The sequence below is a fragment of the Heterodontus francisci genome, chromosome 1 (assembly GCF_036365525.1).
Source record: "Heterodontus francisci isolate sHetFra1 chromosome 1, sHetFra1.hap1, whole genome shotgun sequence".
Lineage (NCBI taxonomy): Eukaryota > Metazoa > Chordata > Chondrichthyes > Heterodontiformes > Heterodontidae > Heterodontus > Heterodontus francisci.
In genome coordinates this window covers 287,074,767-287,096,250 of record NC_090371.1, presented here as the reverse complement: position 1 = coordinate 287,096,250, position 21,484 = coordinate 287,074,767, and the positions used below count along the sequence as shown (strand labels likewise).

General features: G+C 44.0%; 1 protein-coding gene across 1 annotated transcript in view; it reads left to right on the top strand.

Moving 5' to 3' along the window:
- LOC137373117 (diacylglycerol kinase theta) overlaps nucleotides 1-21,279 on the top strand; it is a 296,078-nt gene extending 274,799 nt beyond the window's left edge. The window contains exon 23 of the mRNA XM_068037996.1: nucleotides 16,719-21,279. Within this exon, the coding sequence (XP_067894097.1) occupies nucleotides 16,719-16,820 (102 nt within the window). The 3' untranslated portion in view covers nucleotides 16,821-21,279. The remainder of the gene's footprint in view (nucleotides 1-16,718) is intronic.
- Nucleotides 21,280-21,484: the final 205 nt, after the last annotated feature.

Here is a 21,484-nt window from a genome sequence, read left to right as displayed (position 1 = left end):
AGTGGCCCTGGCAGAACCCAAACTGAGCATCACTGTGCAGGCTATTGCTAAGCAAGTGCCGCTTGATAGCACTGTCGACGACACCTTCCATCACTTTACTGATGGGCGAGAGTAGACTGATGGGGCGATAATTGGCCGGGTTGGACTTGTCCTACTTTTTGTGTACAGGACACAACTGGGCAAGTTTCCACATTGCCAGGTAGATGCCAGTGTTGTAGCTATACTGGAACAGCTTGGCTAGGGGCGCGGCAAGGTCTGGAGCACAGGTCTTCAGTACTGTTGCCGTAATGTTGTAAAGGGCCCATAGCCTTTGTAATATCCAGTGCCTTCAATCATTTCTTGATATCACGTGCAGTGAATCATATTGGCTGAAGACTGGCATCTGTATTGCTGGGGACCTCGGGAGGAAGCCAAGATGGATCATCAACTGGGCACTTCTGGCTGAAGATTGTTGCAAATGCTTCAGCCTTAGCACTGAAGTGCTGGTATCCCCCATCATTGAGGATGGGGATATTTGTGGAGCCACCTCCTCCAGTTAGTTGTTTAATTGTCAACCACCACTCACGGCTGGATGTGGCAGGACTGCAGAGCTTAGATCTGATCCGTTGGTTATGGGATCGCTTAGCTCTGTCTATCGCATGCTGCTTTTGCTGTTTGGCATGCAAGTAGTCCTGAGTTGTCGCTTCACCAGGTTGACACCACATTTTGAGGTATGCCTGGTGCTGCTCCTGGCATGCCCTCCTGCACTGTTCATTGAACCAGGGTTGATTCCCAGGCTTGATGGTAATGTGGGGTAGAGTGGGGGATATGCCGGGTCATGAGGTTACAGATTATGGTCAAGTACAGTTCTGCTGCTGATGACCCACAGATGCCCAGTTTTGCATTGCTAGATCTGTTCAAAATCTATCCCATTTAGTACAGTGGTAGTGCCACACAACACACTGGGAGGGTATCATCAGTGTGAAGATGGGACTTTGTCTCTACAAGGACTGTGCGGTGGTCACTCCTACCAATACTGTCATGGACAGATGCATCTGCAACAGGCAGATTGGTGAGGATGAGGTCAAGTATGTTTTTCTCTCTTGTTGGTTCCCTCAGCACCTGCAGCAGACCCAGTCTAGCAGCTGTGTCATTTAGGATTCGGCCAGCTTGGTCAGCATTGATACTAACAAGCCACTCTTTATGCTGGACATTGAAGTACATTCTGTGCTCTTGCCACCCTCAGTGCTCCTCCAAGTGGTGTTCAACATGGAGGAGTACTGACTCATCAGTTGACGGGGGTGCGGTAGGTGGTAATCAGCAGGCGGTTTCCTTGCCCATGTTTAACCTGATGCTATGAGACTTCATGGGGGTGTGAGTCGATGTTGAGAACTCCCAGGGCAACTCGGTCCCAACTGTATACCACTGTGCTGCCACCTCTGCGAAGGTGATGGTGTCTGGGGCATTGTAAGGTGTGGTTCCATGAGTATGACTACGTCAGGCTGTTACGTGACTAGTCTGTGGGATAGCTCTCTCAACTTTGGCACAAGCCCCCAGATGTTAGTAAGGAGGACTTCGTAGGGTTGACAGGGCTGAGATTGCCGTTGTCGTTTCCAGTGCCTAGGTCAATGCGGCTTGCTTCCTCTGGTTTCATTCCTTATTGACTTTGTTGGGTTTGATACAACTGAGTGGCTTACTAGGGCATTTCAGAGTGGGTCTAGAGTCACATGTCGGCCAGACCAGGTAAGGACAGCAGGATTTCCATCATTAGACCAGCTTTTAATTCCAGATTTATTAATTGAATTCAGATTCCACCTTCTGCCATGGTGGGATTTGAACCCATGTCCCTAGAGCAATAGCCTGGGTTACTAGTCCAGTGACAATACCACTACACCATCGCCTCCCCATAGCAGATGGAATATGATGTGGAAAAATGTGAAGTTGTCCACATTGGTAGGAAAAACAGGAATAAATTCTCCTGTCTCTGCCTGTAGTGGGCCCACTTTTGTCTTAGCTAATCTTTTCCTTTTTACATACCTATAGAAGCTTTTACAGTTCGTTTCTATATTTCTAGTTAGTTTACTTTCATATTCTATTTTCTCTTTCTTTATCAGTTTCTTGGTCCTTCTTTGCTGAATTCTAAAATGTTCCCAATTCTCAGGGTTACTACTGCGTGTGGCAACTTTATAAGCCTCTTACTTTGATCGAATACAATCTTTAACTTCTCTTGTTAGCCATGGTTGGATCACCTTTCCTGTTGGGTTTTTGTGCCTCAAAGAATTGCAAATTTGTTGTAACCTAGGTGTCCTTGTTCATAAGTCACTGAAAGCTAATATGCAGGTGCAGCAAGCAGTTAGGAAGGCAAATGCTATGTAGGCCCTTATTGCAAGAGGACTTGAGTACAGGAGTAAAGAAGTCTTGCTGCAGTTGTATAGAGCCTTGGTGAGACCACACCTGGTCTAATGTGTACAGTTTTGGTCTCCTAAGGAAGGATATACTTGCCATAGAGGGATTGCAACGAAGGTTCACCAGACTAATCCCTGGGATGGCGGGATTGTCCTATGAGGAGAGATTGAGGAGACTGGGGCCTGTGCTCTCTGGAGTTTTGAAGAATGAAAGGCGATCTCATAGAAACTTACAAAATTCTTACAGGGCGTGACAGGGTGGTTGCGGGAAAGATGTTTCCCCTGGCTGGGGAGTGTAGAGCCAGGGGACACAGTCTCAGAATAAGAGGTAGGCATTTAGGACTGAGATGAGGAGGAATTTCTTCACTCAGAAGGTGTTGAATCTTAGGAATTCTCTACTCCAGGTGGCTGTGGAGGCTCAGCTGTTGAACGTGTTCACGATAGAGATAGATAAATTTCAAGATATTAAAGGCATCAAGGGATTATGGGGATAGTGTGGGAAAATGGCAGAGAGGTGGAAGATCTAGTTGAATGGCAGAACAGGCTCAAGGGGCCAAATGGCCTACTCCTGCTCCTAATTCCTATGTTCCTCCTCATAGGGAGTGGCCAGTGAATGGAAATCTGCTGTCCTATATGTGACTCCAGATCCAATGTGGTTGACTCCTAGTCAAGCAACAGCCTGATATAAATCATACTCACCAAATCATATCTTGCAGCCAATGTCCCAGACTCCCCCATCACCATCCCTGGTAAGGAAACCTCCTGCTGATTACCACCTACCACCCTCCCTCAGCTGATGAATCAGTACTCCTCCATGTTGAACACCACTTGGAAGAAGCACTGAGGGTGGCAAGGGCACAGATTGTACTCTGGGTGGGGGACTTCAACGTCCATCACCAAGAGTGGCTCGGTAGCACCACTACAGACTGAGCTGGCTGAATCCTGAAGGATGTATCTGCTGGACTGGGCCTGTGGCAGATGGTTAGAACCACCTACTTGACGTTGCTCCCACCAATTTACATTGCATAGATGCACCACCACACAGTCCTTGTGGAGACAAAGTCCCGTCTTCACACTGAGGACATCCTCCATTATGTTGTGTAGAACTACCACTGTGCTCAATGGGATAGATTCAGAACATCTAGCAGCTCAAAACTGGGCATCCATGAGATGCTGTGGACCATCAGCAGAATTGTATTCAACCACAATCTGTAACCTCATGGCCCATCATATCCCCCACTCTACCATTACCATCAAACTGGGGGATCAACCCTACCTCAGCTGCACAGGAGGGGAGGAACAAGAGTGGAAGAGCAATAGTGATAGGGGATTCAGTAGTCAGGAGATCAGACAGGCGTTTCTGCGGCAGTTAACGAGACTCCAGGATGGTGTGTTGCCTCCCTGGTTCCAGGGTCAAAGATGTCATGGAGCGGCTGCAGGACATCCTTCTGGGGGAGGGTGAACAGCCAGAGGTCGTGGTCCACATTGGTACCAATGACATAGGTAGGAAGAGGGATGAGATACTGAAAGCAGATTTTAGGGATTTAGGAAGGAATTTTAAAAAGCAGGACCTCCAAAGCAGTAATCTCAGGATTACTCCCAATGTCACCTGCTAGTGAGCACAAGAACAACAGGATTGATCAATTGAACACACGGCTGGAGAATTGGTGTAGGAGGGAGGGCATCAGATTTCTGAGACATTGAGACCAGTTCTGGGGCAGGTGGGACCTGTACAGGATGGACGGGCTACACCTTAACAGGACCAGAAGTAATATCCTTGCAGGGCGATTTGCTAGTGCTGTTAGGGAGGGTTTAAAGTAGCTTGTCAGGGGGATGAGAACCTGAGGAGTAGCTCAAATTGGAGGGAAGTAAAGCTGATAACAGGAGGTAGAAAAGTAGCAAGTGACATTAGAAGGCAGGCGAAACAAAGGCGAGCATCAACTAGGCTTAGAATGCACAATGTCAAGACGACAAGGTTAAGAACACTCTACCTGAATGCAATCAGCATTTACAACATGGTAGATGATTTAAAGGCACAAATAGCGGTAAATGGGTATGAGCTAATTGCCATGACGGAAACGTGGCTACAAGGTGACCAAGACTGGGAACTGAATATTCAAGGATATCACGTGCAGTGAATCACATTGGCTGAAGACTGGCATCTTGTAGGAAAAGGAGGTGGTGTTGCGCTGATAATAAAGGATGGGATCAGTACATTAGTAAGGGAGCATCAAAATGTGGAATCTGTTTGGGTGGAGCTAAGAAACAGCAAGGGGCAGCAAACATTGGTAGGAGTTGTTGATAGGCCACCAAATAGTAGTGGTAGTGTGGGGCATGGTATTAATCAGGAGAATAGAGAAGCATGTGGCATGGGTAGTACAATAATCTTGGGTGATTTCAATCTGCATATAGACTGGGTAAACCTAATGAGCACTAATGCTGTGGAGGATGAGTTTCTCGAGTGTGTTAGGAATGGTTTTCGAGAGCAGTATGTTGAGGAACCGACTAGTGAACAGGCTATTTTAGATCTAGTATTATGTAATGAGAAAGGGCTAATTAATAAACTTGTTGTAAAAGAACCTTTAGGGATGAGTGACCATAATATGATAAAATTTTACATTATGTTTGAAAGTAAGGTAGTTCAATCTGAAGCCAGGGTGTTAAATTCGAAAAAGGAAGTTATGAAGGTATGAGGGGCAAATTGGCTGAGGTGGATTGGGAAAATACATTAAAAGGTATGACATTACATAGGCAATGGATAGTCTTTAAAGAAATATTACATAGTTTACAGCAACAATACATTCCATCAAGGCACAAAAACCCCAAAAGTAAAGGCAGTCAACTGTGGATAACAAAGGAATTTAAGGATTGTATATCTTCTTCTTCTTTGGCCTCCTTATCTCGAGAGACAATGGATAAGCGCCTAGAGATGGTCAGTGGTTTGTGAAGCAGCGCCTGGAGTGGCTATAAAGGCCAATTCTAGAGTGACAGGCTCTTCCACAGGTGCTGCAGAGAAATTTGTTTGTCGGGGCTGTTACACAGTTGGCTCTCCCCTTGCGCCTCTGTCTATTTTCCTGCCAACTACTAAGTCTCTTCGACTCGCCACATTTCAGCCCCGTCTTTATGGCTGCCCGCCAGCTCTGGCGAACGCTGGCAACTGACTCCCACGACTTGTGATCAATGTCACAGGATTTCATGTCGCGTTTGCAGACGTCTTTAAAGCGGAGACATGGACGGCCGGTGGGTCTGATAGCAGTGGTGAGCTCGCTGTACACTGTGTCTTTGGGGATCCTGCCATCTTCCATGCGGCTCACATGGCCAAGCCATCTCAAGCGCCGCTGACTCAGTAGTGTGTATAAGCTGGGGATGTTGGCCGCCTCGAGGACTTCTGTGTTGGAGATACGGTCCTGCCACCTGATGCCAAGGATTCTCCAGAGGCAGCGAAGATGGAATGAATTGAGACGTCGCTCTTGGCTGACATATGTTGTCCAGGCCTCGCTGCCGTAGAGCAAGGTACTGAGGACACAGGCTTGATACACTCGGACTTTTGTGTTCCGTGTCAGTGCGCTATTTTCCCACACTCTCTTGGCCAGTCTGGCCATAGCAGTGGAAGCCTTTCCCATGCGCTTGTTGATTTCTGCATCTAGAGACAGGTTACTGGTGATAGTTGAGCCTAGGTAAGTGAACTCTTGAACCACTTCCAGAGCGTGGTCGCCAATATTGATGGATGGAGCATTTCTGACGTCCTGCCCCATGATGTTCGTTTTCTTGAGGATGATGGTTCGGCCAAATTCATTGCAGGCAGCCGCAAACCTGTCGATGAGACTCTGCAGGCACTCTTCAGTGTGAGATGTTAAAGCAGCATCGTCAGCAAAGAGGAGTTCCCTGATGAGGACTTTCTGTACTTTGGACTTCGCTCTTAGATGGGCAAGGTTGAACAACCTGCCCCCTGATCTTGTGTGGACGAAAATTCCTTCTTCAGAGGACTTGAACGCATGTGAAAGCAGCAGGGAGAAGAAAATCCCGAAGAGTGTGGGTGCGAGAACACAGCCCTGTTTCACGCCACTCAGGATAGGAAAGGGGTCTGATGAGGAGCCACCATGTTGAATTGTGCCTTTCATATTGTCATGGAATGAGGCGATGATACTTAGTAGCTTTGGTGGGCATCCAATCTTTTCTAGTAGTCTGAAGAGACCACGTCTGCTGACGAGGTCAAAGGCTTTGGTGAGATTAATGAAAGCAATGTAGAGGGGCATCTGTTGTTCACGGCATTTCTCCTGTATCTGACGAAGGGAGAACAGCATGTCAACGGTCGATCTCTCTGCACGAAAGCCACACTGTGCCTCAGGGTAGACGCGCTCGGCCAGCTTCTGGAGCCTGTTTAGAGCGACTTGAGCAAAGACTTTCCCCACTATGCTGAGCAGGGAGATTCCACGGTAGTTGTTGCAGTCACCGCGGTCCCTTTGTTTTTATAGAGGGTGATGATATTGGCATCGCGCATGTCCTTGTATAAGACTAAAAGAAAAGGCCTATAAAGTTGCCAGAAATGGTAGTAAACTTGAGAATTGGCAGGATTTTAGAATACAACAAAAGAGAAGCAAGAAACTGATCAAGAAAAGGAGAATAGAATATGAATGTAAGCTAGCAAAAAATATAAAAACAGACATAAAAGCTTCTACAGATACGTAAAAAGGAAACATTTGGCTAAGACAAATGTGGGTCCATTACAGGAGAATTTATAATGGGGAATAGAGAAATGGCTGTGAAGCTAAACGATTACTTTGTGTCTGTCTTCACTGAGGAAGATACAAGAAATCTCCCAGAATTAGAGATCCAAAGGATTAGGGGGAATGAGGAATTGAAGGAAATTAGTATTAGGAAGAAGGTTGTATTGGAGAAATTAATGGGGCTGAAGGTTGATAAGTCCCCAGGACCTGATATTCTACATCCCAGAGTGTTGAGGGAGGTAGCAATGGAGATAATGGATGCATTAATCATCTTCCAAAATTCTATAGATTCTGGAGCGGTTCCTGCAGATTGGAAGGTCGCAAATGTCACCCCATTATTTAAGAAGGGAGGGAGAGAGAAAACAGGGAATTACAGACCTGTTAGCCTTATATCAGTCGTTGGGAAAATGCTAGAATCTGTTCTGAAGGATGTGATAAATGACACTTGGATAATAATGATCTGATTGGGCATAGTCAACATGGATTTATGAATGGAAAATCATATTTGACGAACCTGTTGGAGTTTTTTGAGGATGTTACTAACAGAATTAATAAAGGGGAGTCAGTGGATGTGGTATACTTGGATTTTCAGAAAGTTTTTAATTAAGTCCCCCACAGGAGGTTGGTTAGCAAAACTTAAAGTACATGGGATAGGAGTTAATATACTGGCATGGATTAAGGGTTGGTTAACAGGCAGAAAGCAGAAACTAAGAATAAACGGGTCATTCTCACGTTGGCAGGCTGTGACTAGTTGAGTACTGCAAGGATCAGTGCTTGGGCCCCAACTGTTCACAATATATATCAATAATTTGGATGTGGGGACTAAATGTAATATTTCCAAGTTCACGGATGACACAAAACTAGGTGGGAATGTGTGTTGTGAGGAAGATGCAAAGTGGCTTCAAGGAGATTTGGACAGACTTAGTGAGTGGGTAAGAACGTGGCAGATGGAATATAATGTGGAAAAATGTGAGGTTAGGAATAGATGTGCAGAGTATTTCTTAAATGATAAGAGATTAGAAAGTGTAGATGTACAAAGGGACCTGGGTGTCCTTGTCAATAAGTCACTGAAAGCTAACGTGCAGGTGCAGCAAGCAATTAGGAAGGCTAATGGTATGTTAGTCTTTATCACAAGAGGATTTGAGTATAGGAGTAGTGAAATCTTGCTTCAATTGTGTAGAACCTAGGTTAGACCGCACTTGGAGTACTGTGTGCAGTTTTGGTCCCTTTACCTTAGGAAGGATATTATTGCCATAGAGGGAGTGCAACAAAGATTCACCAGAAACAAAAACAAGAAATGCTGGAGTCACTCAGCAGGTCTGGCAGCATCTGTGGAAAGAGAAGCAGAGTTAACGTTTCGGGTCAGTGACCCTTCTTCGGAACTGACAAATATTAGAAAAATCACAGATTATAAACAAGTGAGGTGGGGGTGGGGCAAGAGATAACAAAGGAGAAGGTGCAGATTGGACCAGGCCACATAGCTGACCAAAAGGTCACGGAGCAAAGGCAAACAATATGTTAATGGTGTGTTGAAAGACAAAGCATTAGTACAGATTAGGTGTGAATACACTGAATATTGAACAGCACCAAGTGCAAACCTGAAGAAAAACAACCTGAAAAAAACAGTGGGTAAGCAAACTGAACAAACTAAGATGAAATGAAATAAATGCAAAAAAAGATTGTAAAAAATGTAAAAAGGAATGTAAAAAAAAAAGGAAGAAAAAATAACTAAAAATGAAAGTAAAATGGGGGGCTGTCATGCTCTGAAATTATTGAACGCAATGTTCAGTCCGGCAGGCTGTAGTGTGCCTAATCGGTAGATGAGATGCTGTTCCTCGAGCTTGCGTTGATGTTCACTGGAACACTGCAGCAATCCCAGGACAGAGATGTGAGCATGAGAGCAGGGGGGAGTGTTGAAATGGCAAGCAACCGGAAGCTCAGGGTCCTGCTTGCGGACTGAGCGGAGATGTTCCGCAAAGCGGTCACCCAGTCTGCGCTTGGTCTCCCCAATGTAGAGGAGACCACACTGTGAGCAACGAATACAGTATACTACATTGAAAGAAGTACAAGTAAATCGCTGCTTCACCTGAAAGGAGTGTTTGAGGCCTGGGATAGTGAGGAGAGAGGAGGTAAATGGGCAGGTATTACACCTCCTGCGATTGCAGGGGAAGGTGCCCTGGGACGGGGACGAGGTGGTGGGGGTAATGGAGGAGTGGACCAGGGTGTCGCGGAGGGAACGATCCCTTCGGAATGCTGACAGGGGAAGGGAGGGGAAGATGCGACTGGTAGTGGCATCACGCTGGAGGTGGCGGAAATGGCGGAGGATGATCCTTTGGATATAGAGGCTGGTGGGATGAAAAGTGAGGACAAGGGGAACCCTGTCACGGTTCTGGGAGGGAGGGGAAGGGGTGAGGGTAGAGGTGCGGGGAATGGGTCGGACACGGTTGAGGGCCCTGTCAACCACAGTGGGGGGAAATCCTCGGTTGAGGAAAAAGGTCATATCAGAAGCACCGTCATGGAAGGTAGCATCATCAGAGCAGATGCGTCGGAGACGGAGAAACTGGGAGAATGGAATGGAGTCCTTACAGGAGGTAGGGTGTGAAGAAGTGTAGTCGAGGTAGCTGTGGGAGTCGGTGGGCTTATAATGGATATTGGTAGACAACCTATCCCCAGAGATGGAGACAGAGAAGTCGAGGAAGGGAAGGGAAGTGTCAGAGATGGACCATGTAAAGGTGAGAGAAGGGTGGAAATTGGAAGCAAAGTTGATAAAGTTTTCTAGTTCGGGGCGGGAGCAGGAAACGGCACCGATACAGTCATCAATGTACCGGAAAAAGAGTTGGGGGAGGGGGCCTGAGTAGGACTGGAACAAAGAATGCTCGACATATCCCACAAAAAGACAGGCATAACAAGGACCCATGCGGGTACCCATAGCGACACCTTTTACTTGAAGGAAGTGCATGGAGTTGAAGGAGAAGTTGTTCAATGTGAGAACAAGTTCAGCCAGGCGGAGGAGGGTGGCGGTGGATGGGGACTGGTTGGGCCTCCGTTCCAGGAAGAAGCAGAAAGCCCTCAAACCATCCTGGTGGGGGATGGAGGTGTAGAGAGATGGACGTCCATAGTGAAGAGGAGGCGGTTGGGACCAGGAAACTGGAAATTGTCAAAATGACGTAGGGCGTCAGAAGAGTCACGGATGTAGGTGGGAAGAGACTGGACCAGCGGAGAAAAGAGAGAGTCTAGATAGGAAGAAATAAGTTCAGTGGGGCAGGAGCAGGCTGACACAATGGGTCTGCCGGGACAGTCGCGTTTGTGGATTTTGGGAAGGAGGTAGAAGCGGGCTGTCCGGGGTTGCGGGACTATGAGGTTGGAAGCCGTAGAGGGAAGATCTCCAGAGGAGATGAGGTCAGTGACAGTCCTTTGGACGGTGGCTTGATGTTCAGTGGTGGGGTCATGGTCCAGAGGGAGGTAAGAAGAGGTGTCTGTGAGTTGGCGTTGAGCTTCTGCAAGGTAGAGGTCGGTACGCCATACAACAACAGCACCACCCTTGTCTGCAGGTTTGATGACCATGTCGGGGTTAGACCTGAGAGAACGGAGTGCCTCAAGTTCAGAGGGGGACAGGTTAGAGTGAGTGAGGGGGGCAGAGAAATTGAGACGACCAATGTCTCGCCGACAGTTTTCAATGAAGAGATCAAGAGCGGGTAAGAGGCCAGGGTGAGGGGTCCAGGTAGAGGGAGAATGCTGGAGGCGGGTGAATGGGTCTGCTGGTCGGGGGGAGGACTCCTGGTCGAAGAAGTGAGCCCGGAGGCGGAGGCGACGGAAGAAGAGCTCAACGTCATGCCGAGCGCGAAATTCATTGAGGTGGAGGCGTAAGGGGATAAAACTGAGACCTTTGCTGAGTACAGAACGCTCAGCATCAGAGAGGGGGAGGTCAGAGGGTATAGTGAATACACGGCAAGGGGTCAGATCAGAAGGGGTGGGGTCAGAGGGAAGTGAAGCGGAAGGAGGATCTGGAGGAGCATTCGTCCCCATCAGCTGCTGGAGCTTGCGTTCCTTAACACCTGAAAGGAAGAAAAAAAGTTTTTTGTTAATGCGTCGGATGAGACGTAAGATGAGATGAAACTGCGGAGTAGAACAGATTTGAGATAAGGTAAGACGGTGCTGCTGGAGAGAGAGGTCCAGTGTGTGCATATGGCGGCGCATAGCACTGAGCGTGGATCTCAGGATGCGGCGAGAGTAGCAGTCCGAGGAACGTTGTATTTCTCGGAGATACCTGTGCTCCTGGGTGGTTTCAAAGCATGATGGGTGAAACTGCAGTTGGAATCCACGTGGAATAAGTCGGAGCCGGAGACAGTCACTGAGGAAGGAGATGTGGCTGTGAAAACGAGTTTTGGTAGATACCTTATCAAACACCAGGAGGGAAATAGAAAGCAAGATTCACCAGACTTGTTCCCGGGATGGTGGGACTGTCCTTTGAAAAGAGATTGGGGAAACTGGACCTGTATTCTCTAGAGTTTCAAAGAATGAGAGGTGATCTCATTGAAACCTACAAAATAGACAGGGTCGATGCAGCTAAGATATTTCCCCTGGTTGGGGAGTCTAGAACCAGGGGACACAATTTCAAAAAAGGGGGAAGCCACTTAGTACAGAGATGAGGAAAATTTCTTCACTCACAGGGTTGTGAATCTTTGGAATTTTCTACCCAGAGGGCTGTGGAAGCTCAGACATTGAGTATGTTTAAAGCAGAGATTGACAGATTTCTAAATACAAATGACATAAGGGGATATGAGGATAATGTGGGGAAAAGGCATTGAAGTGGATGATCAGCCATGATCATATTGAATGGCGGAGCAGGCTCGATGGGCTGAATGGCCCACTCCTGCTCCTATGTTCCTAATGAAGAGTGCAGGAGATCACGCCAGGAGCAGCACCAGGCATAGGAGGTGCTAACTCTGTGAAGCTACAATACAGGACTACTTGCATGCAAAACAGTGGAAGCAGCATGCGATAGACAGCAAATTGGTCCCACAACAAATGGATCAGATCAAAGCTCTGCAGTCCTGCCACATCCGGTCGAGAATGGTGGTGGATAATTAAACCCGCTTGATCAGAACCCCATCCACCACCTTCAACATTCACTTCCTCCACCACTGACACACAGTGGCAGCAGTGTGTACCATCTACAAGATGCACTGCAGCAACGCACCAATGTCCCTATAACAGCACCTTCCAAACCTGTGACCTCTACCAACTAGAAGGACAAGGGCAGCAGGCACGTGGGAACACCACAACTTGCAAGTTCCCGTCCAAGCCACACACCATCCTGACTTGAAACTATATCACCGTTCCTTCGTTGCTGGGTCAAAATCCTGCAACTTGCTCCCTAACAGCACTTATACGACACAGGCTGCAGCGGTTCAAGAAGGCAGCTCGCTAACAGCATCTCAAGAGAAATGAGGGAGGGGCAATAAATGCTGGCCTTGCCAGTGATGCCCACATCCGATGAAAGGATAAAAAAAGAGCCAGATATTGCATTCAGGCCGAAGAATAAAATAAGTGTTTAGGAGAAACTTTTTAATGTAGAAAATGCTTAGAATGCAATCCCAACCAGAAACAGTGCTAGAGGGAGAATAAGCAATAACTTTTATAAAGGAGTAGATGAATATTTGAAAAAAGAAAAATTAGAAAGAATCTGGGGATGGCGACTAAGTGGACAGCACTTTTATGAGCCAGCACAGGTACAAGGGGCTGAATAGCTTCCTCCTTTAAGGTTCTATGATTAAAAGTGGTACTAGAGGGTCCAGGGAGCAACTCACTTGGGAATCAGCTGCTGAAAGGCTGGATACCTTTGAAAAGAACCACTCTTATCTCAGCAAGCACTTCTGTGCAGTACTGAGGGAGTGCCGCTCTGTCGGAGGGTATTTACAGAGGGAGTGCCGCTCTGTCGGAGGGTAAGTACAGAGGGAGCGCCGCACTGTCAGAGGGTCAGTAGTGAGGGAGTGCCGCACTGTCAGAGGGTCAGTAGTGAGGGAGTGCCGCACTGTCGGATGGTCAGTACTGACGGAGTTCTGCACTGTCGGAGGGTTAGTACTGAGGGAGTCTGCACTGTCGGAGGGGCAGTACTGAGGGAGTCTGCACTGTCGGAGGGGCAGAACTGAGGAAGTCTGCACTGTCGGAGGGGCAGTACTGAGGGAGTCTGCACTGTCGAAGGGGCAGTACTGAGGGAGTGCCGCACTGACGGAGGGTCAGTATTGAGTGAGTGCTGCACTGTCAGAGGGTCAGTACTGAGGGAGTCTGCACTCTCGGAGGGGCAGTACTGAGTGAGTGCTGCACTGTCGGAGGGGAGGTACTGAAGGAGTGCTGCACTGTCAGAGGGTCAGTACTGAGGGAGTGCTGCAGTGTCAGAGGTACAATCTTCAAATGAGACATTCAACCAAAGTTCCATCTGCCCTATCAAGTGGACATAAGAGTCCACAACACTATTTGAACAAGAAGTAATATTTGTATAGTGGCTTTAACGCAATTAAATGACACCGAGCCACATAAAGGAGATAAGTCAAGTCAGATGACCAAGAGATATTCTCTTAAAGGAGGAAAGCAAGGACAAGGTGTCAGGGAGGGAACTGAAGGCAAGCCCATCAATGGTGGAGCGATTAAAATTGTGGTACTCAATACTCAAGAGGCCAGAATTAATGAGTGCAGATATCGCGGTGCATTGTGGGACTGAAGGTCATTAGATAGATAGGGTGGGACGAGGCCATGGAGAAATTTGAAAACATGGATGACAGTTTTAAAATCGCGATGTTGCTAGACGGGGTGCCAATATAGGTGTGATAGGGGAATGAGACTTATTGCAGGTTAAGATATGGGCAGCAGAATTTTGGATGAACTTAAGTTTATGGAGGGTAGAATGTGAAGACCAGCCAGGGGTGAGTTGGAATAGTCAAGTCTGGAGGTAACAAAGGCATGAATGGGGTTTTCAGCAGCAGATGAGCTGAGGCAGGGTGAAGTCAGGCAATGTTATGGAGGTGGAAATAGGCGGCCTTAGCGATGGCGCAAATATGTTGTCAGTAACTCATCTTGGAGTCAAATATATCACCAAAGTTGCAAACAGACTGGTTTAGTGTCAGTTAGTTGCCAGGGTAAGGGATGGAGTTGGTAGCAAGGGAACAGAGTTTGGAGCAGGAATTTATATTGGCTCCCAATTAAGCAACGATTTAATTTTAAAATTCTTATCCATGTTTTCAAATCCCTTCATGGCGTCACGAGACATCCAGTACTGGATGTTGGATAGGCAGTCTGATAATTTAGGAACAGTGGAGGAGTCAAGAGAGGCTGGATGTCACCAGTGTACATGTGAAATCTAATGCCATGATTTCGGATGGTGTCGCCAAGGGACAGCATGTAGATGAGAAATAGGAAGGGCCAAGGATAGATCCTTGGAGGAACACCAGACATAAGGATGCGAGAGCAGAAGAGAAGCCATTGCAAATGATACCCTGGATACAATTAAATAATCAAGAATGGAACCAGGTGAGAGCAGTCCCACCCAACTGAACAACAAGTGGAGAGGCATTGGAGGAAGATGATGTGGTCAACCGTGTCAAAGGCTGCAGACAGATCGAGTAGGATAAGGAGGGAAAGTTTACCTTTGTCACAGTCAATGGGCTGAATGGCCTCCTTCTGTGCTGTAAATGACTGTATGACAGAGGATGTCATTTCAGAGATGAGCAGGGAATTTCTCTTGGTGACCCGTCTAATGTTTAGTCCTCATCAGTAAAACTGATTACATGATTGTTCATCTAATTACTGTATAAGTAACTCCAGCTCCTCAGACAGATTGGTCAAGAAACTCCGATGGTCCAACCAACTCCAATTGCCTTCTCCCTAATTTCCATAAGTTTTTGCTATTTCACTATAAGTAACAATATAAAAATAAGTAACAATATAAAATCAAAGAATAATATAAAATTAAAAACAACTTCTATTACCTTATGACTGAATTATGACTTCACTTCCTGATCCAGTTTTTCCCACCCTCTAATTCCGTTTCACCTGAAGAGGCGTGAGCTGATTTTCAATTTCACAAGAGATGTATACCTTGCTAATCGCACATCTTTCTCCTTATACCAGTCTCCGGCAACATTTGCCCCATAACGTTTTGTTGATAGCGGTGTATCCACCTGATTTACTCAGAGTGATGCCACAAGTGATTCGATGGGCTGCTTCGTGTGCCATTATGATTCTCTGACCTAGTGTGTGTGAAGTTTGCTAAGATTTCCTACCTCTCTTTCAAAGAAGTTAACAGCAGTAAGGAGATTGATTCGAGTAGGAGAGGCTACATTTGGTATTCTGTAAATAACTTTGGTTATCAAACTTAAAAGGACTTGTAGCCAAACTGAAAATATTCTGACAAAGTTTAACACACATTATTAACACTCTCATTGGTTGCCTGGGTTCACATACTGCCAATGGGAAACATGATTTCAGGTGTAATAAGCCTGCTTTCCATTGACAGTGAGTTTAAATATTTCAATAGAAGAGATCAGGGAATAACTCATAAAATGGGTGCGAAGGAAGATTTGGGTTGATCGTCAGTGGCTGCACTTACCCTCCTACGCAGTCTTCAGCTGGAAATAATCAGCTCAAAGTTCCAGTGTTACTGGACAACAACTACTTCTTCTTCTTCTTTGGTCTCCTTGTCTCGAGAGACAATGGGTAAGCGCCTGGAGGTGGTCAGTGGTTTGTGGAGCAGCGCCTGGAGTGGCTATAAAGGCCAATATTAGAGTGACAGACTCTTCCACAGGTGCTGCAGATCAAATTGGTTGTCAGGTCTGTTACACAGTTGGCTCTCCCCTTGCGCCTCTGTCTTTTTTCCTGCCAACTGCTAAGTCTCTTCGACTCGCGACTCTTTAGCCCTGCCTTTATGGCTGCCCGCCAGCTCTGGCGATCACTGGCAACTGACTCCCACGACTTGTGATCAATGTCACAGGACTTCATGTCGCGTTTGCAGACGTCTTTAAAGCGGAGACATGGACGGTTGGTGGGTCTGATACTAGTGACGAGCTCGCTGTACAATATGTCCTTGGGGATCCTGCCATCTTCCATGCGGCTCACATGGCCAAGCCACAATCCTGTCAATGAGTCTCTGCAGACACTCTTCTGTGTGGGATGTTAACTGATGATTCAATATCGATAGAGCGTCTGTTTCCTAACCTCTCCCTCTGCTTTTTCTAAATGCTACCAATCTACCCCTCTCTCTGTTTCCTCCTTTCAGATGCTACTTTAAAACCTACCTCTGACCAAGCTTTTGGTCATCTGTCCTGATATCTCCTCCTATGGCTTGGTGTCAAAAATGTTTTGTTATTGCTCTTGTTAAGAGCCGTGGGATGTTTTGCTATGTTAAAGGGCTAATATAAATACAAGTGGAACCATGATCAGAGGCTAAGCCCCTAACCAGGCTTGCCTTAGGAAATCCAAGTGAATCGGGCACTGGTGTCTCAGTACACGCTGCAGCATATTCGGAGAGTGAAGAGCATTTGTATTTGTTAAGTAGCATTGAAATTGGTTTGGTTCCTTTTTGACCTGTTGTGAGCTCCTGTTTTACTTTCAGGTTCATATGTTGAAAAAATGTAAACAGAAACAGAAAAAGCAAACTGGGAATTTCAAAGATGCAAGAGCAGAGAGTCTGACCACCTCGGAAATAGGCAACTGAGAAGTGATGTGGCAGCAACAACTTGGAAAAGACTCTTAAGTGTGACCACATAAATCAAGAGATTATTTGCTGAATCATCTTAAGATTTCAGCAGTTTGCATTATAATATTTTTGTCATTTATTTGTGCATTTTCACTGGAAAGTTATCTGTTGTAGTAAAATGTCTGAAATCCCAACCTAATAGCCTCATTAGCAGGTGCTGAATTTACTGATTTAGCCAAAATATTTCTCCTTGTTTAGTAAAATGAACAGTAGAATTATCAAAATAATTACTGATAAATGGAGATACCCCTTTTACTTGTGTACAGGAAATGTCTCAATCTTTCCCACTCTAAGGAGCTGTTCTGGACTGAAGTGGACTTTGAAATGAGCAGCTGTTCTCACTGATCTCAGTTCTGAGCTCGACTGACCTCCATTTCAGCTAATAACATACAAAGCTGAATGGGCAAACATTGTAAAAGGGGGTTGGGGAGCATTCATATTCTAACTTGTTACTGCTTGTCTCTTATTTTGAAACATTTTTCAAAAAAGTTCAGAAACTGTTCTAGACCCAGACATAATCTCTTGAAAAGATTATAAGGTTCCTACAAATATTCACTGCTGACATCTTTCATCAGAAGGACATTCCAAGTTCTGAATATTTGTTTACCTCTTTGCTTTTTTAAGTTAGTGCACTGAGCAGATGTTTGAACTTGATGCTGATTTGTATGGCTATCGTGTACTTTGAAAGAGAAATGTTTTGAGAGAAAATAGTCACACACATTATTGGTCAATCTTTCTACCGGATCCGCACTATTGTGATAGAATATGATTAGACATTAATGTCATCCTTTTAAAAAAAATAGATTTAACACACATTATTCTTAACCTTTTATAAAATCAGTAGGACAACCAATATAGTGAATTATTCTGAAAGTATGTTGGATGAAAGTGTGTGCAGCCAACTATATAAAAATTAAAATCTATTCCAATTTAATGGAATCATAAATCTTCTCCAGAGTTGTGTTTGGACATACAAATCAAATGAAATTTAATCATTCCAACCAGCTATATGCAAAACATTTTGTGTCTCATGAGGATTTTTTGCTTGCTTAATTTTCCAATTTCTTAAATTATAATTTCAAAAGTTTACCACTAGGGTTAAGTCTCATCACGAATTAAGTAATCCCTGCCCAGCCTTTTACAGCTGTAGAAATAAGATAGTTTATGATCATATCAATCTGTGATGGAGACCAGTTTTATTCATTCTTTATAGCCAATGCCCCCCTTCTCCACTGTTGCAGGTCAGTAAACAGTATTAGTGGAAATGTGCCTTAAACTTCACTACTTTATGAATGAAATGCCATTCTGTAATAGCTGATAGTAATATTTTACCTCGCAGAAATTCAATTTGGACGATGCCAATTTTCTCAGTAAATGTCAGTTGCTTTACAAGTGCCATATCTTGGTTACAACATCCATTGAGTAAAACATACCATACAAACCTGATTCCTGACTGAGGATCCCATTAATTACACATTTACTGAGTGGGAACTTCACTGGTTATACCTTTCCTGAATAGAGACCACACTAATATATATCTTTACTGAATGAAGAGCTTGCTATTGGAATCTTTACTGACATAGAGACTTTGCCAGTGACATTTTTGCCTAGTTAAATCCAGCGTTAGTAAACAAGAGGCACCCTTTGCTGCTGATAATATTGTGCCTAGAATATTAACAAGCATATATAGATATTGATCTTACAAGTTGCATTGTATACTCGTGAATCAGAATCAGTGCAGCTAGCAGCACCCGAGATGACATTTTGAAAAGCTAATATCAGACTCTTGGTTCTTTGTGAACAGGAAGCCAGTGAAGGGAAACACACTGATGTAACATCATAAGTTCTAAATTTCTGGTTGTGTCAATGCATGCCATCCAAATTCAGAATAACATCTGTTTTGGGAGATTTGAGCATGAACTTGCTGCGTTTGTACCCTTAGTACACCACAGGAGTAAATATCAGCACTGCCATAATTATCATTCTTCTGGGGAGAAGTGTAGGGGCCATTAAACAATAGTTATATCAGTAATATGTATTTTCATTTCCAATGTTAATAATACAATCCTGTTTAATTCAGTTTACAACTAGACAGAACTCTGTCTACACCTATATACAGCCTCTTTTTTGCAACCAGTTTGATTTAGCTCCAGCTTCCTCAATGGCCTTAAATTAAGTTTATCAGCTGTAGGAAAGGTCATGGTTAAGAATAAATTTTCAACTGAGTTGAATACAGAATGGACTTTGATATCTACTCCCATTGAAATTGGTTTAATTTAAAAAGTTGTACATTTGAATTTTTTCTTTATTTCCTCTAGAATTGATTTCACTCAGAAGTTTCTACAAACTTCCATGTTTCTAGTTAAATGAATGAAAACGAAGTCCTTTGCTGGGTATTACTGGAGTGATTAACCCTAATTAACAGTTCATACTAAATCTAGTTTTTTGAATACTTTACAAACTTTCCATTAGTAGCCATGAGGAAAATATTACAAGAAATTGATGTTTTCCTTTGAATTTCTGTTGCACTGCTTTGCTTCTCGTGATTGAGGAATTGCAGTCATTGGAAAATGTTAACTTCCTAGGTCCCAAAATGTTTACATTTTGAAACTCTAGAGCTGTATTTTGATAATACTCATGCATTTTGAAAAATATTGATTACATATTTGTACCTTTTGATTTGACAGAGGCAATTTTATTTTGTTATGCTGTTTAAAAGCTGTGTGGATTGATATATGCTAATATTTACAGGTTCCTGGAAATAATTATGTAGCACCTTTTTTTTAAAAAAACATAATTTTTGCAGATACACACAGATAATGATTAGGTTGCTAGTTTATAACATAGCATGTCATGACTCCAATGCACATTTTTGTGACCACATACTCAACAAGTCACAATTTAATTTTGTATATTGGGTTTTTATTTATTTCCTCATGGTCTTTCAGGATTTACATATTTTCCTGGGAAAATCTTTTTACTGGCCAATGAAGACAGGCAGCTCTGATAATTAATGCTGTGTTATTTCACTGCAATGTTTTACAATTTCACTAAAAAAAAACTGCTTTTGATTTGCATACATTGTCCCTTTTATGCAAGTGTTGCTTTTACTGATGGCACACGAATGAAGGGAATGGGGCACATTAACCAGACTTAATTTAGTTCAGACTAAAAAGCTTGGGAATGAGGCTGTTGGCCAATGACGTATAAGTTTGTAAGTGCTATAACTGGCTGCATAGCGGACAGCCGTTTTGGTTAATGGTTGCTAGTTTCCTGGATGAGATGGACATTTGGTGTAAGTGAAGTCATAAACAAAATGGCAAGATTAAAATGTCATGAGTAATACCTGCCAGTCAACACCAATTAATGGAAAGGCCTTGAGTGTGAAGGAAACAAGCGAGCCAGTCCATCTCACCCATATGCTGTTTCAGGACCTGATCTGACTGCTTTGCATCACTTTTATTTTAGAAAAATGACTTCCCTTCCCCAGAGTAGGGTATAGCTTTATTATTGTAAGATGGTTGCATTAATGTGAAGTTGCTCTTTATTACAGTAAATACAAAGCTATGTTTCTATATTGTAGCTAGTACCAGATACTATTGTTCAAAATAGGGGATTGTTACCATTGGTCTGGTGATGGGTGTTCTGCAATCTTGCTGTCTGGTAGGTAGCTGTAGAATTTTAATGTAATGTTGCATTTTAGAAAGAAGCTGTAATAACTTACTCATTTGTCAGTTTTCCCTATTAGTGGGATTAGAACTGAATTACAATTGAAAATGGTTAAACGGAACAATTCTCTGATCAAAGTACCAGTGTTTTAAGTACACAAATAATCCTGGCGTCAGATAAATGAGTGATTTATATTCTTTTCTTTCTTTCTCTGTGATTTATATACACTGCAAACATGTCAGGTTAGATCGGCAGCAAATTCATTTGCTTTCTTTTAGGCTGCTGGAATCCATTTTAACTAACGACTTGTTCAGTTGATGTATTCAAAATGTCTGCTAAGAGAGTGTGTGGGATATGCACATGTATTAACTTCCTGTTCACCTATGACTTTTTTTCTTCGTTTGCCTAATATATTCGTTTTCATATCTCAGTGTTGTAGACCAAAACCATTGGGAATGTAACTCATACACAATGTGTTGTGTTCAATGTGGCTAATATACTGTACATGGATTGACCTCAGGATTCTCATCATTCCACCATTGACTGCTCTTGACCAAGAAGTTCCATAATTTGGTATTAATTATAGCAGTTGTGTATATTTTGAAATTATAGGGTAAATGGGTTGTTGTCTTGTGAAAATTTGCACTGATTGTGTCATATAATCACTTCTTTTGAATGTAATTGTGTTCAATTAAATAACTATGGAAAAAACATCTCCATCTAAATAAAACTGGGAATTTCTGTGTAATTGTCTAGTGTTTTATATAAAAAAAGGAAGTTAGTGCATATGCAGTTTAAAAGAACAGTAGAACTTCACTGATATGTCTTTTGCACATGTCAAACCTTCAAATAGATACTGCCTGAAACTTAGTCAACTTCCTAAATTATAAACCACTACAGAAAGATGCCCAAATTCTTTGTGTCTTCCCCGTTAGAATTGGCTCTGGTGGTTT